The following is a 16,139-nucleotide window of genomic DNA, read 5'->3' on the forward strand; positions in this document are numbered from 1 at the left end:
AGCATAGAGTGATGCAAGGGAGATCATTGCAGAGAATACCACCAGCCAACACTAGCAGGATGCCTTCAAGTTAACAGTAAGGTAGGATGAGAAGGTTTTGTTGTCTTATGTCCAGTTTAGAAATGGGCAAGTGAGTTAAGCCTCAGAGTGGTTAAGAGCTTTGCCCAAAGCCAAACATAGCCTTGGTAGTGGGGACAGGTGGAGCTGGGGCTTGAACTCCAGTCTAATCCTCTCTCTCTGCCCCACAAGCTGCTCCTTATTCTAATTAAGGAGGTATATGTTTTCCGAAGTTGCAGAAGCCCCACCCACCCACTCACCCATTGCAGGACTCGGATACCAGGGGCAGGAGGGAGCGCAAGGGTCAGGGAGTATACACTGGGGACTCTGGAAACTGTTCCATCCTTCATGCCGCCAAACAAGGAAAAGGAAGAGAAAACCCTCCATTCTCACCACTGTCTTCCTTTCTCTGGGATGTGCCCCTACCAGAAAAACAGAGGAGCTCATGAATTCTGCTCTTTCAGGGAGGCCCGGCTCTGTCTCTCTCTCTCTCTCTCTCTTTTCTTTCTTGTCTCGTTCTGTTGCCCAGGCTGGAGTGAAGTGGCGTGATCTCAGCTCATCACAACCTCCACCTCCCGGGTTCAAGCGATTCTCCTGCCTCAGCCTCCCAAGTAGCTGGGACTACAGGCACGCACCACCATGCCCAACTAATTTTTTGAAATTTTTTTTTTTTTTTTTTTTGAGACGGAGTCTCGCTGTGTCGCCCAGGCTGGAGTATGGTGGCGCGATCTCGGCTCACTGCAAGCTCCGCCTCCCGGGTTCACGCCATTCTCCCGCCTCAGCCTCCCAAGTAGCTGGGACCACAGGCGCCCACCACCTCGCCCGGCTAGTTTTTTGTATTTTTAGTAGAGACGGGGTTTCACCATGTTAGCCAGGATGGTCTCGATCTCCTGACCTCGTGATCCACCCGCCTCGGCCTCCCAAAGTGCTGGGATTACAGGCTTGAGCCACCGCGCCCGGCCAATTTTTTGAATTTTTACTAGAGACAAGGTTTCACTATGTTGGCCAGGCTGGTCTCAAACTCCTGACCTCATGATCTGGCCACCTCAGCCTCCCAAAGTGCTGAGATTACAGGCGTAAGCCACCGCCACCATGCCTGGCCCCCTTTAGCCTTTTATCATAAATGCACAACCAATTTTTTCCCTCCAGGAGGACTCCTTGGAAGTGAGGACCTTGTAGCATCTTCTCCCATTCCAACTCTTCACTGCAGCCCTCCTCCCATGGATTAGGCAGCAACTACGAAGGGCTTGAGCTCTTTTCCCGACAAACAAAAGCCTTTGAAAACAGCAAGAGGGATTGGGGTTAGAACTGAGAGAGGACTTCCAAACTGCTTCAAACTGCTTGTAGCAGATGGCCAGAAAAGGCTTTAGATAGTATATTCTTCCTTTTTCTTTTCTTTTCTTTCTTTTTTTTTTTTTTTTTCCGAGACAGACTTCCACTCTGTCGTCCCAGCTGGAGGGCAGTGGCACAATCTCAGTTCACTGCAGCCTCCTCTGCCCCCTGGGTTCAAGTGATTCTCCTGTCTCAGCCTCCCAAGCAGCTGGGATTACAGGCGCCTGCCACCACACCACACCTAGCTAATTTTTGTATTTTTAGTGGGGACGGGATTTCACCATGTTGGCTGGGCTGGTCTCAAATTCATGACCTCAGGTGATCCGTTCACCCAGTCCTCCCAAACTGCTGGGATTACAGGTAGGAAGCACTGTGCCTGGCCATGTATTCTTCTTAAAGACCCCTCTGGAAAGTATCTATCATGACCTAAGGGAAATGCTGTCCGCAAAAATGTGTGGGAGCATGACTGTGTGTGTGATGTGACTGTGGGGAAAAGCTGGAGATAGTTCCTCTAGGCATCAGGATAGACCAGAGGACTTGACAATGTTGTTGGGTATCAAGTCAACTCTTGTTTCCTCCTCTGCCTGAGAAGAAATCTGTTGAGTGGTATGAGAGGAGTCAGGGAAGTTGGCTTTCTCAGTCAGCTAGTGAGTTTGAAGACTAAGTGAACTTCAAAAGCAGGGTCCATGGCGGGGAGGCAGCAACCAGCCCTCTGAGTCACCCTGACCTGGCTACAGAGCTGGGCCGGAATGTCTGCGCCGGCGAGGGGAATGGGGATGGTGGTGGGGGTGGCGGTGAGTCACCAGCGGGGACTGGAAGAGCAAGCAAACCCCAGATGCTCTTCTGCTGTTGCAGTTCTCATTCCTGAGGGCCCAATCAGAACCCGGGAAGGGCTGGGAAATGGGACCTGGGGTTCTCTTGCGATGGTGCTGCCCATCACCCCTTCTCTGAATCTCACTCCGTTGATTACCTAACTCCTGTAACTCCTCAGAAACCCCCCAACCCAACCCAATACACTCTTTCTTTTTGTTGGCAGGGAATGGAGTCTCGCTCTGTCGCCCAGGTTGGAGTGCAGTGGAGCGATCTCAGCTCACTGAAACCTCTGCCTCCTGGGTTCAAGTGATTCTTCTGCCTCAGCCTCCCAAGTAGTTGGGACTATCAGCATGCGCCACCACACCCGGCTAATTTTCATATTATTAGTAGAGACGGGGTTTTACCATATTGGCCAGGCTGGTCTCGAACTCCTGACCTCGTGATCTGCCCTCCTTGGCCTACCAAAGTGCTGGGATTACAGGCGTGAACCACTGTGCCCGGCCCCCACACACTCTTTCTACCCGTGTGGGTGTTGGACTAGTTGGGGTGTACTCCTGATCCCCATCCCCTGTGTCCTCTCTGACCCCTCACATGCTAGCAATTCTCCACAGTGAAATTGGAAGAGGCAGGCTCTGGAATTAGCCTCCCCACCCCCAACCGCAAACCTGCACAGAACTCTGCACACCAGGGTGCTTCTCCTTATGGTGTGGACAGGCTGGCTGAACTGCCAGTTGGATTTATTGAACAATTTTGATCAAGTCCAGCAGGCCCTTCCAATCCTCAGAAACTTCCTGGGGTCATCTTTTCAATTTCCTGCCTCCCAATATGCCTTTTGGGGGAGCTGTGGAACCCCCTAGGAGTTTGGCTTCATCTCTTATCTCCCCTGGCCCTCCCCACATGTTCTGTTGCTTCTGGGGAGTGTGGAACTTGCAGACTTGAGCAGGAGCTCTGGGCTTGGGGGCCCTCCCCTTATTCCCTGTTCCTGCCTGTCCTGCTTTTCCCTGCCTACAGGGTCCAGGCCATATTCTCTCTTGTCTGTCCACTGCAGAGCATGAGGGCCAAAGATCAAAGAGAAATTGGGATGGGCTGCAGAGAAGGGGATGGGGTGGGGACTTAAAGTACACTGGCTTGTCCAGGCACGGTGGCTCATGCCTGTAATCTCAGCACTTTGGGAGGCCGAAGCGGGCAGATTACTTGAAGTGAGGAGCTCAAGACCAGCCTGGCCAACATGGTGAAACCCCATCTCTACTAAAAATACAAAAATTAGCCGGGCATAGTGGTTCTCGGCTGCAATCCCAGCTACTTGGGAGGCTGAGGCAGGAGAATTGCTTGAACCGGGAGGTGGAGGTTGCAGTGAGCCAAGATCGTGTCATTGCACTTCAGCCTGGGAGACAGAGTGAGACTCTGTCTCTAAATAAATAAATAAAATAAAGTACATTGGCCTTCAGAGCAGCCCACCCCAAAACAAATCCAGAGTACAAGGCAGGGGCTCATGGCTGCTGGAGCCCATCAGAGTCTTCCTTGACTCCAATCTGGCCCCAGACTCAGGGTTCTCAGGGAATGCTGTCCACTTTTCTTGGATACCGCTGCCTCCAGGCAGGAGGTAGGTTTGGACACAAGCCCTTCTGAGCTCATTAACTTTGTTGCTCAGCAGAAAACAAGATCACAAGCAGCCCCCACATCTCCCTTGGAGGTCAAATCTGAATCGATGTCTAATCTCTGCCCATTGGTAGCTGGGAGATGGAATCTGGAGAGCTTGCTAAGGGAGGAGTTCTTCTAGATGGTGAAGAATGGGTGGGTATGCGGAGGAGGTTTCCAGGAGGCAGAGGTAAGTGACGCTCCTAGTCCAGGTACCTTTCATCCCACACACACACTTAATTTCATGCTGAATCTGCTCCTAGGCTAGGGTGTTCACCTGGAAAGGAAGGTAGCCTTCATTAGGACCTGGAGCTAATAGGCAGAGCATGAGCTTGGCTGTTTATGGTCCCAAGTACCCATGGCGGCGGCAAAGGAGGAGCCTGGAAAGAAGGTCTTGGAGTTCTGCCAAAAATGCAATCTGTGCCCTGCCCCTTCTAGACTGAGAGCCCCTATGGACAGAGTCATGTGCTAAATACTTGGAGAAAGGCAAAGGGAGTATCCCAAGGAGTCTCCAGTCTGAGGGGGAGACACAGCCCTTAGCCTCAGAAAGCCTCAGTGTGCTGGGGGGCATCGCCTCTAGCTCTCATCCTCTTCTCAGAGAGCCCCCAGGCAGATCAGGGACAGAAAGCCCCTGCCTTGGAGGGGTTCCTGTATAATAGAGAGAGGCACAGCATAACTCCAGGGTCCTCACTCTGATAGAAGAGACAGGATGACATACTTCTCTTGTACAGGACGGTAGGACATATGAGGAGAGGGGCTCCAAAATCTCTATGGATAGAGTTGTAGCTACCCCACCCTCCTCTGAGCCCCCGAGGTACAAACATGTCTCTTTCTCCCCCTGTATCCTGCCCTGAGCAGGAAGACAGCTTGAATGTACGTTCTCACTTTATGCAGCTGTCACTAGGAAACCCCCATCCCTCATGTTCCCTCAATGTTCTTGAGCCCTTGGGACACCTCTCTAGATAATGTGATGGGGGCATTGCCACATCACCAAAGCCATGGGCCACTGTCCAGAGTTGGGGTTCAGATGACTGTGGACCTACTCTCTCCCACCCAGAAGCAGCCTATTGCCTTGTGGGAGTGTCCCCCTGCCAGTTAGTGCCACCCTACCCCAAGTCTGTCCTCACTACAAGTACCCTTTTTTTCTTTTCTATTCTTTTTTTTGTTTTGAGACGGAGTCTTGCTCTGTCACCCAGGCTGGAGTGCAGTGGTATGATCTTGGCTCACTGCAACTCCTGCCTCCCGGGTTCAAGTGATTCTCCTGCCTCAGCCTCCTGAGTAGCTGGGACTACAGGCACGTGCCACCATGCCCGGCTAATTTGCTAATTTTTTTTTTTTTTTTGAGATGGAGTCTCTCTCTGTTGCCCTGGCTGGAGTGCAGTGGCGCCATCTTGGCTCACTGCAACATGCGCCTCCCGGGTTCACACCATTCTCCTGTCTCAGTCTCCCGAGCAGCTGGGACTACAGGCGCCCACCACCACGCCTGGCTAATTTTTTGTATTTTTAGTAGAGACATGGTTTCACCGTGTTAGCCAGGATGGTCTCGATCTCCTGACCTCATGATCCACCCACCTCGGACTCCCAAAGTGCTGGGATTACAGGTGTGAGCCACTGCGCCCAGCCCCCTTTCTTTTTTCTTTTTTTTTTTTTTGAGACAGAATCTTGCTTTGTTGCCCATGCTGGAGTGCAGTGAACTTGATCTCGGCTCACTGCAACTTCTGCCTCCCAGGTTCAAGTGATTCTCTTGCCTCAGCCTCCGGAGTAGCTGTGATTACAGCTGTGCACCACCATGCCCGACTAATTTTTGTATTTTTAGTAAAGATGGGGTTTCAGCATGTTGGCCAGGCTGGTCTCGAACCCCTGACCTCAGGTGATCCACCCGTCTCAGCCTCCCAAGTGCTGGGATTACAGGCGTGATTCATCGCGCCTGGCTTACAAGTACCCTTTCTAACTGAGGGCAACTGTAAAGCAAGTAGGGCATAGAAGAAGAGTAGTGGGCCCTTTGCCCAGAAGAGAGGAGGAGGAAGAAAAAAGGGGGTACTTAGGGTACCCTACCCACAGGCAGGCCCCAGACAACAGCTGGAGATAGCCAAATGTTAATCACCAATTAGCACAGTTCAGGTGGAAAGGGCAACTCTATTATGTGTAAAATGGACTTAATGTGGCAGGAGCTGTGGGCTTAATTTCTTGAGATAAGATGCTTTTAGGCTAATCAGCAGGTCTATGCCTAATATAAAGGAGCTGGGGCCTGATTTCTTCAGCAGGCTCAGAAGGTCCAGAAGGCAGGGAAAGGAGACCCCTATCTGTCCTTCTTCTGGAAGAGCTGGAAAGGAAGTCTGGTAAGAGAAGTGGAGACAGGGATGGATGAGATGACCTGAGAGTGGGTGGATCTTGGCAACCCTGAGATGCCCAGCAGCCCTGGCATCTTACTTTTCTCTTCCTCTATATGAGACGTGAGAAGATAGCCAGGTGTGGTGCCTCATGCCTGTAATCCCAATACTTTGGGAGCCGAGGGAGGAGGATCATTTGAGCACAGGAGTTCAAGACCAGCCTGGGCAATGGAGGGAAACTCGATCTCTATACACAATTTTAAAAATTAGCTGGCCATGGTGGTACATGCCTGTGGTCCTAGGTACTCGGGAGGGTGAAGTGAGAGTTTTGCCTGAGCCCAGGAGGTTGAGGCTGCAGTGAGCCACGATTGTGTCACTGCACTCCCGCCTGGACAACAGAGCAAGACTCCATCTCAAAAGAAAAAAAAGAGGAAAAGAAAAGGTCCAAACCTCAAGGCTTTGCCCCTCCCCAGCTTTCAGAGCCCCTACTGGTTGCTGTCTCAGCACGTCCTGGCTGTTTTCTGTCTTAGCTCAGGAAATAACCTTGGAAGATGGTGGCCATGAAGACCTTCGCTCTGCTGCTGCTGTCCCTGTTCCTGGCAGTGGGACTAGGAGAGAAGAAAGAGGGTCACTCCAGGTAGGAGTGGTGAGAGGGAAGGGATGGGGAAGAGGAGGGGCTCGGAAGACAGGTTCTGGATTTGTTTCAAGTGGGAGGTGAGAAAGGGAAGGAATCCAGTCTAAGAGGTAGGAAGCTCCAGGGAAATACCTGCCGGCAATGTGAGTGCAAAGTGAGCACTGAGCCAGAGAGGATTTATTGTGTGCCACTGTTACAGTGGGAGAGACTATGGTTAGATCTCTGGAGGGACTTCCTGGTGGTTAATTGTCCGAAGATGAGTCTCACTTACCAACGAATGCTTTATTCATTTATGCATGTTTGCTTCTTTCTTTTCTTTTTTTCTTTTTTATTTTTTTTGAGACAGACTCTTGCTCTGTCGCCCAGACTGGAGTGCAGTGGCGTGAACGCAGCTCACTGCAGCCTCTGCCTGCCAGGCTCAAGTATCCTCCCACCTCAGCCTCCCGAGCAACTAGGGCCACAGGCGCGAACCAACATGTTCAGCTACTTTTTTGAATTTTTTGTAGAGATGAGGTTTCGCCATGTTACCCAGGCATTCTTTTTTTTTTTTTTTTGAGATGGAATCTCGCTCTGTCACCCAGGCCGGAGTGTGGTGGCACAATCTCGGCTCACTGCAATCTCTCCCTCCTGGGTTCAAGCAATTTTCCCTGCCTCAGCTTCCCAAGTAGCTGGGATTACAGGTGCCCGGCAACATGCCTGGCTAATTTTTGTATTTTTAGTAGAGATGGGGTTTCAGTATGTGGGCCAGGCTGATCTCAAACTCCTGACCTCAGATGATCTCTCCGCCTGAGCCTCCCAAAGTGCTGGGATTGAAGGCATGTAATCCCATGCCTGGGCTTTTTTTTGAGTCACAGTCTCACTCTGTCGCCTAGGCTGGAGTGCAGTGGTGCAGTCTTGACTCACTGCAACCTCTGCCTCTCAGGATCAAGCAATTCTCCTGCCTCAGCCTGGGATTACAGGCACCTACCACCACACCCAGCTAATTTTTTTGTATTTTTAGTAGAGATGGGGTTTTGCCATGTTGGCCAGGCTGGTCTTGAACTCCTGTCCTCAAGTGATCCACCCGCCTCGGCCTCCCAAAGTGCTGGGATTACAGGCGTGAGCCACAATGCCTGGCCATTATGCATGCTTTCAATCAAATTTTAGAGAGGGCCTCCTCTGTACCAGGCACAAGGGATGTATGTGAACATTGGTCCACAAATGCCTCCTGCCTTCATGAAGCACACAGACCCAAGGAGGAAATAAACCAAGAACCATATAGGCATGTTGCAAATCATCATGAGTACTGTGTGGAAAAGCAGAGAATATGACCAGCGAATATAGCAGGGGGCTCAGACTGTGTTTTCAGGACCAAGAAATAACTTATTTGAGTAGAGTTGGGCTTTCTCAGGTGCAAGGACAAACCATATGCCCACGTAAATTTGGCATATAATTTGTCAATTTGAGGCACAGATGTCAGAACACGTACAAGAAGAGAACAGTATCATGTAGATGTTTCTTTCTTTCTTTTTTTTTTTGAGATAGAGTCTCACTCTGTCACCCAGGCTGGGGTGCAGTGGCTCGATCTCGGCTCACGGCAACCTCCGCCTCTTGTGTTCAATCTATTCTCTGCCTTAGCCTCTTAAGCAGCTGGGATTACAGGCACCTGCCACCACGCCCTGCTAATTTTGTATTTTTATTTTTATTTATTTATTTATTTATTTTTTGAGACGGAGTCTTGCTCTGTGCCCCAGGCTGGAGTGCAGTAGCACGATCTCGGCTCACTGCAAGCTCCGCCCCCTGGGTTCACGCCATTCTCCTGCCTCAGCCTCCCGAGTAGCTGGGACTACAGGCACCAGCCACCTCGCCCGGCTAATTTTCTTGTATTTTTAGTAGAGACGGGGTTTCACCGTGTTAGCCAGGATGGTCTCGATCTCCTGACCTCGTGATCCGCCCGTCTCGGCCTCCCAAAGTGCTGGGATTACAGGCTTGAGCCACCGCGCCCGGCCTAATTTTGTATTTTTAGTAGAGATGGGGTTTCACCATCTTGGCCATGCTGGTGTTGAACTCCTGACCTTGTGATCCATCTGCCTGGGCCTCCGAAAGTGCTGGGATTACAGGCGTGAGCTACTGCGCCTGGCCTGTATCACGTATATGTTAAGAACATAGATCTGAGCCCAGATGGCCTGGGGTAAATCCTGGATCTGTTACCTATACGGAGTGGCAGATAATAAGATAATAATAAGGTAATCTCTGCACCTTGGTTTCTCCACTCACAAAATGGGGATATAACTAGAACCTACCTCATAGGATGTTGTGAGGATGAAATTATATTTTATGGATTCAAGGGCTTATAAAGTGCCAGAGTCACAGTCAGTGCTTTTGTATGAGTTGACTATTTTTTTTTTTTTTTTTTTTTTTGAGACTGAGTCTGGCTCTGTCGCCCAGGCTGGAGTGCGGTGGCCGGATCTCAGCTCACTGCAAGCTCCGCCTCCCGGGTTCACGCCATTCTCCTGCCTCAGCCTCCCGAGTAGCTGGGACCACAGGCGCCCGCCACTTCGCCCGGCTAGTTTTTTGTATTTTTTAGTAGAGAGGGGGTTTCACCGTGTTAGCCAGGATGGTCTCGATCTCCTGACCTCATGATCCGCCCGTCTCGGCCTCCCAAAGTGCTGGGATTACAGGCTTGAGCCACCGCGCCCGGCCTGAGTTGACTATTATTGCGGAATGTGAACCAAGAAACTGAATCAGGAAGGGCCAGGGCAGGAGGAATAAAGGAGGGAATTGTGTGACTCAGTCCTTTCAGATGAGGGGGACCCCTGATCCCTTTTTTTTTTTTTTTTTTTTTTTGAGATGGAGTCTCGCTTTGTCACCTAGGCTGGAGTGTAGTGGTGTGATCTCAGCTCACTGCAAGCTGTGCCTCCCGGGTTCACGCCGTTCTCCTGCCTCAGCCTCCCAAGTAGCTGGGACTACAGGCGCCCGCCACCTCACCCGGCTAATTTTTTTGTCTTTTTAGTAGAGATGGGGTTTCACTGTGTTAGCCAGGATGGTCTTGATCTCCTTACTTCATGATCCTCCTGCCTTGGCCTCCCAAAGTGCTAGAATTACAGGTGTGAGCCACTGTGCCCAGCCTTTTTTTTTTTTTTTTTTTTTGAGATGAAGTTTCACTCTTGTTCCCTAGGCTGGAGTGCAATGGCACGATTTCGGCTCACTGCAACCTCCACCTCCCGGGTTCAAGTGATTCTCCTGCCTCAGCCTCCTGAATAGCTGGGATTACAGGCATGTGCCACCACACCTGGCTAAATTTTGTATTTTTAGTAGAGACGGGATTTCTCCATGTTGGTCAGGCTGGTCTCTATCCCGACCTCAGGTGATCCGCCTGTCTTGGCCTCCCAAAGTGCAGGGATTACAGGCATGAGCCACCGCGCCTGGCCCCGTGATCCCTTTTTGGCCAGAATCCAGAGCCACACACACTGAGGCTGCAGGAAGTGGGCCCTGGAGCTGAGGATAAAGCCTGGGGTGGGGGAATGGATCTGCAGGGAGTCTCCATAAAAACGGACTCGTTTGTTTTCAAGTGTCTGCCTCCTGTTAGTGATAGTCATTTATCCTAGCGTTGTGATTCTCCCCCCATCTCTACCCCTTCTCTGCACCCTTATTTCCAGCCTTCTCCCCTCCCTGCCTGTCGGATCTCATGCTAAGGTGAGCAGCCCTCAACCTCGAGGCCCCAGGTATGCCGAAGGGACTTTCATCAGTGACTATAGTATTGCCATGGACAAGATTCACCAACAAGACTTCGTAAACTGGCTGCTGGCCCAAAAGGGGAAGAAGAATGAGTGAGTCGTTGCTTATACTCCTCCTGTTCCCTGTGCTGGGCTCTGGGCTCTGCCTTCCTACCTTCAGAGGAGGCCATCGGCTGTGGCCACACAGGCCACGTGATGCACAACCCCAGGTGGCACCTTTCTTCTTCTTCTTTCTTTTCTTTTCTTTTCTTTTTTTTTTTTTTTTTGAGACAGAGTTTTGCTCTTGTTGCCCAGGCTGGAGTGCAATACCACGATCTTGGCTCACCACAACCTCCACCTCCTGGATTCAAGCAATTCTCCTGCCTCAGCCTCCCGAGTAGCTAGGATTACAGGCATGCATCACCATGCCCAGCTAATTTTTATTTTTTTTCTCTTTTGAGATGAAGTGTAGCTCTGTTGCCCAGGCTGGAGTGCAGTGGCTCGATTTTGGCTCACTGCAACCTCCGCCTCCTGGGTTCAAGCGATTCTTCTGCCTCAGCCTCCTGAGTAGCTGGGACTACAGGTGTGCGCCACCATGCCCGGCTAATTTTTTTTTTTTTTTTTTTTTTTTTTTTTTAGTAGAGACGGGGTTTCACCATGTTGACCAGTCTGGTTCTCGAACTCCTGACCTCATAATCCACCTGCCTCAGCCTCCCAAAGTGCTGGGATTATAGGCATGAGCCACCGCGCCTGGCCTAATTTTGTATTTTTAGTAGAGATGGGGTTTCTCCATGTTGGTCGGGCTGGTCTTGAACTCCTGACCGCAGGTGATCTACCTGCCTTGGCCTCTCAAAGTGCTGGGATTACAGGCGTGAGCCACCACACCCACCCTGGGTGGCACCTTTCACTAGGCAAGGATGGCGAGTTAGACATGGTAGCTCTGGCCAGGATCCTGACTTGGGCACCAGTCTAGGCTAGGGGTAGGGACCAGGGCTATTCCCTAATCCTTTACTTCTTTTTTTCTTTTCCTCTTTTTTTTTTTTTTTTTTTTTTGAGACGGAGTCTCGCTCTGTTGCCCAGGCTGGAGTGCAGTGGCACAATCTCGGCTCACTGCAAGCTCTGCCTCCCGGGTTCATGCCATTCTCCTGCCTCAGCCTCCCGAGTAGCTGGGACTACAGGCGCCCACCACGCATGGCTAATTTTTTTGTACTTTTTTGTAGAGACAGGGTTTCACCGTGTTAGCCAGGATGGTCTTGATCTCCTGACCCTGTGATCTGCCCGCCTTGGCCTCCCAAAGTGCTAGGATTACAGGCATGAGCCACCGCGCCCAGCCTCTCTTCTTTTTTTGAGGCAGGAGCTCTCTCTGTGACCCAGACTGGAGTGCAGTGGCACCATCATGGCTCACTGTAGCCTTGACCTCCTGGGCTCAAGCAATCCTCCCACCTCAGCCTCCCAAGTAGTTGTGACTACAGCCTCACAACACCATGCCCGGCTAATTTTTTAAATTATTTGTAGAGACAGAGTCTTACTATGTTGCCCAGGCTGTTCTCAAACTCCTGGGCTTAAGTGATCCACTCACATTGGCCTCCCAAAGTGCTGAGATTACAATTGTGAGCCACTGTGCTGGCCCTAATCCTTTACTTCTAAGGGGAGGAGTCAGAAGATGTATGGGAGCTCAGAGAGGAGCCCCAGGGGTCTGAGGATGAAGGGAGGGAGAGATGAGCTCCTTCTAATGACTGCTTGCTTGGCGATGGCCACTTCAGACCCACTTCAGACTTTGAAAACAGGATTGGCTAGGGCGGGGCCCAGTAGTTTACACCTGTAATCCCAGCACTTTGGGAGGATGAGGCAGGCAGCTCATGAGGTCAGGAAATTGAGGCCCTCCTGGCCAACATGGTGAAACCCTGTCTCTACTAAAAATACAAAGATTAGCTGGGTGTGGTGGCACACCCAGCCTGTAATTCCAGCTACTCGGGAGGCTGAGGCATGATAATTGCTTGAACCCTGGAGGCGGACGTTGCAGTGAGCTGAGATCGCACCACTGTACCCCCAGCCTGGCAACAGAGTGAGACTCTGTCTCCAAAAAAAAAAAAAAGGAAAGAAAATAGGATTGGCTGTGCACCGTGGCTCACGCCTGTAATCCCAGCACTTTGGGAGGCCCAGGTAGGTGGATTGTTTGAGCTCACAAGTTCATTCGAGACCAGCCTGGGCAACATGGCAAACAAAAAGTACAAAAATTAGCTGGGTGTGGTGTGGTAATGCCTGCCTGTAGTTTCAGCTACTCAGGAGGCTGAGACGGGAAGATGGCTTGAGCCTGGGAGGCAGAGGTTGCAGTGAGCTGAGATGGTGCCCCTGCACTCCAGTCTGGGAAATACAGCCAGACCCTATCTCACACACACACACACACACACACACACACACACACACACAAAAGTGAAGAGAAGATGAACTGTCCTTATCCTTCTCCCTGCTCTATGCCGTCTCTGGTCAGCGTGGTAGATTCTGAAAAGCTGTTCACTGGTGGAGGCAGCTGAAGACCACCACTGGGTGGGCTTAAGTGGAGAAAGGTACCCTCTGCTTTTGGGGTTGAGGTACTAAAAGAGTCACGTGTCTCTAGCCTGGAGTCTCCACAGCTTGCCCACTCTCTAATCTGATCTTCCCAGCTGGAAACACAACATCACCCACAGGGAGGCTCGGGCGCTCGAGCTGGCCAGTCAAGCTAACAGGAAGGAGGAGGAGGCAGTGGAGCCACAGAGGTGAGGCAGGGCGCAGAGGGAAGGGAGGCAGCCGAGCCTCCTGCCCCGCCCCCACCTCGTTGTTCCCTCTCCCTGACCCCAGAGCAGAGCAAGGACCCACGATAATCATCCTCTTCCTCTCAAGAGTTCAAAGAGGGGTCTTCATTGAGCAAACTCCTGGAGGTCAGCCCAAGCTTAAGGAAGAAGCCTTGGAGGAACAGGGGAGGGGTGCTAGGAGGGGTTTCAGGGACAGGGTTTCTAAGATTGATGACTTCATACACAGCAGAGTCACTGAGTCAGGAGAAGGGCAGGAAAGAAGAGACCTCAGGTTCCGGCCTCACCACCTCCCCCTGCCAAACTTCGGGAAGGCTGTTTGTGAAAGAGTGGGGGATCTTCCCAGGCCCACTCCCCTGAAATCAGTTATCCCCTCTCTGAATGGCACAGGTCATTTCAAAAAGTGAATGTGCCCAAAGTACTCTCTGCATTCTGGAACACTTGCAGAGGTGGATGGGCGGAATATCTCACACCAGAATTCTGTTTGACTCTCCCTGTAGGAAGAGTCCATATTCCCCAGGCAGGCAGTGCTGGGTGGGGCTGGCAGAAAGCAGGCTCCAGATCCCAGAGCTGAGCCAACAGAGAGGCAGCTGTGTTGGCTCCCTCCCCCCATCCGTGGCTGCCCCTCAGTGGTGTCCCCAGTCCTGTGTTTACTCTCTTTGGGCGCGGCTCAGGCTAAAACAGTCAGCCAGAGGCTCTTACCTTGCAGCTCCCCACCCAAGAACCCCAGCGATGAAGATTTGCTGCGGGACTTGCTGATTCAAGAGCTGTTGGCCTGCTTGGTGGATCAGACAAACCTCTGCAGGCGCAGGTAGGGGAATGTGGTGTTGCACAGCAGTTCTAAATTGAGCTTGGGCATCAGACATGGATTCAGATCTTTGCCCCTCCACATGCTGGCTGATTACGTAGCCTTTCTGAACCTCAGTGTTTTCATTAAAATCAGAGGTATAGAATCATTTCACGGGATGTTGTGAGCTTTAAGTAAGACAATGCAAGTGGAAAAATACAAAGAAAAAAACAAAAGAAAAATAAAGACAATTCAAATGGAGACCTGAGGGCCACCTTTGAGGAGTAATAAGAGCTCTGCAAGGTTAGCAGCTCTGATTACTCTTTGTTCTTCCTCACTCTTCCAGGTGAGGTGCTGCTCTCCCCTGCCTATCCCTACCCACTGAGCTGAGCCCATCCTGTGCCCTGCCTGTCCCTACCCACTGAGCTGAGCCCATCCTGTGCCCTGCCTGTCCCTACCCACTGAGCTGAGCCCATCCTGTGCCCTGCCTGTCCCTACCCGCTGAGCTGAGCCCATCCTGTGCCCTGCCTGTCCCCAATCCTACCCACTGAGCTGAGCCCCATCCTGTTCTCAGCTTTCCCTCTGTACCCTTGGGCCATGGTACCTTCCTGGTGATGGGAAACTGCATAGTTGGAGGCATGTTTCCTTTCTCTGTGGCCATTGGTGGCTTCAATGGTCTCTTGAATCCACCTCATCAGCTAGAAAATTCTTCAGTCCATTCCTTATGTCTCAGAAGCGAGGGACTAAATATTATGAAGAGACCTGTCCTCCTAAAGGGTGAGACAGGATCCTCATGATGCAGACAGCGGGGCACGGAAACCAAAACACTTCAGACACTGATACTGAGCAGCTAGGGAGGGATTGAGGGAGCAAATCTGGAACAGGAACCTCAGGAGGGGAAGAAGGGACAGGAGCGTGAGCAGATCCATGAAGAGGGTGTGAGAAAATCTCTGTAGGAAGGTGGGTAACGGTCTCTGTACTTTTGTGAATTATTTGGATTACTTATCATTAAAATGGTGATTTGATGGGGCAAAGGTGGGAGCACTGCTTGAGGCCAGGAGTTCAAGACTGCAGTGATCTATGATTACATCCGTAAATAGTCACCGCACTCCAGCTTGGGCACCACAGTGAGACTGCCTCTTAAAAAATAAGTAAAATGAGGCTGGGCACAGTGGCTCATGCCTGTAATCCCAGCACTTTGGGAGGCCGAGGTGCGCAGATCACGAGGTTGGGAGATCAAGACCATCCTGGCTAACCCGGTGAAACCCCGTCTCTACTAAAAATACAAAAAATTAGCTGGGCGCGGTGGCTCAAGCCTGTAATCCCAGCACTTTGGGAGGCCGAGACGGGCGGATCACGAGGTCAGGAGATCGAGACCATCCTGGCTAACCCGGTGAAACCCCGTCTCTATTAAGAAATACAAAAAAAACTAGCCGGGCGAGGTGGCGGGCGCCTGTAGTCCCAGCTACTCGGGAGGCTGAGGCCGGAGAATGGCGTGAACCCGGGACGCGGAGCTTGCAGTGAGCTGAGATCCGGCCACTGCAGTCCAGCCTGGGTGACAGAGCGAGACTCCGTCTCAAAAAAAAAAAAAAAATTAGCCGGGCATGGAGGTGGGAGCCTATAGTCCCAGCTACTTGGGAGGTTGAGGCAGGAGAATGGTATGAACCCAGGAGGCAGAGCTTGCAGTGAGCCGAGATTGCGCCACTGCACTCCAGCCTGGGTGACAGCGAGGCTCCATCTCAAAAAAAATAAAAAAAAGGTAAATTGATAAAAATTAAAATACTTAAAAAGGTGATTTGAAGGTAGGAGGGGTTCAACAATGGCTGGGTCCCAGGATAAACGTGCTTGGCCGACTCTAAGTCCATAACCTTCCTCTCCTTTCCCCACTCTCCCCAGGTCTCGGTGACTCTGACCACACCCAGCTCAGGACTGGATTCTGCCCTTCACTTAGCTCCTGCCTCAGCCCCACTCCAGAATAGCCAAGAGAAGCCAAACCAATAAAGTTTATGCTGAGATAAGTCAAGTGCATTGTGAAAATTTATTCAAATGACTACCGAGCACTAA

The 16,139-nt window shown here is 51.3% G+C and overlaps 1 protein-coding gene across 1 annotated transcript; it reads left to right on the top strand.

Moving 5' to 3' along the window:
- The first annotated feature begins 6,099 nt into the window (after positions 1-6,099).
- Positions 6,100-16,139, top strand: GIP (gastric inhibitory polypeptide). The gene is made up of 6 exons (XM_025361318.1): positions 6,100-6,179; positions 6,701-6,807; positions 10,443-10,613; positions 13,163-13,255; positions 13,998-14,099; positions 15,972-16,139. Exons 2-6 carry the CDS (start codon positions 6,722-6,724, stop codon positions 15,979-15,981), a joined length of 462 nt encoding a protein of 153 aa, XP_025217103.1. The 5' UTR covers positions 6,100-6,179; positions 6,701-6,721; the 3' UTR covers positions 15,982-16,139.

The sequence above is a fragment of the Theropithecus gelada genome, chromosome 16, assembly GCF_003255815.1.
Source record: "Theropithecus gelada isolate Dixy chromosome 16, Tgel_1.0, whole genome shotgun sequence".
Taxonomy (NCBI): domain Eukaryota; kingdom Metazoa; phylum Chordata; class Mammalia; order Primates; family Cercopithecidae; genus Theropithecus; species Theropithecus gelada.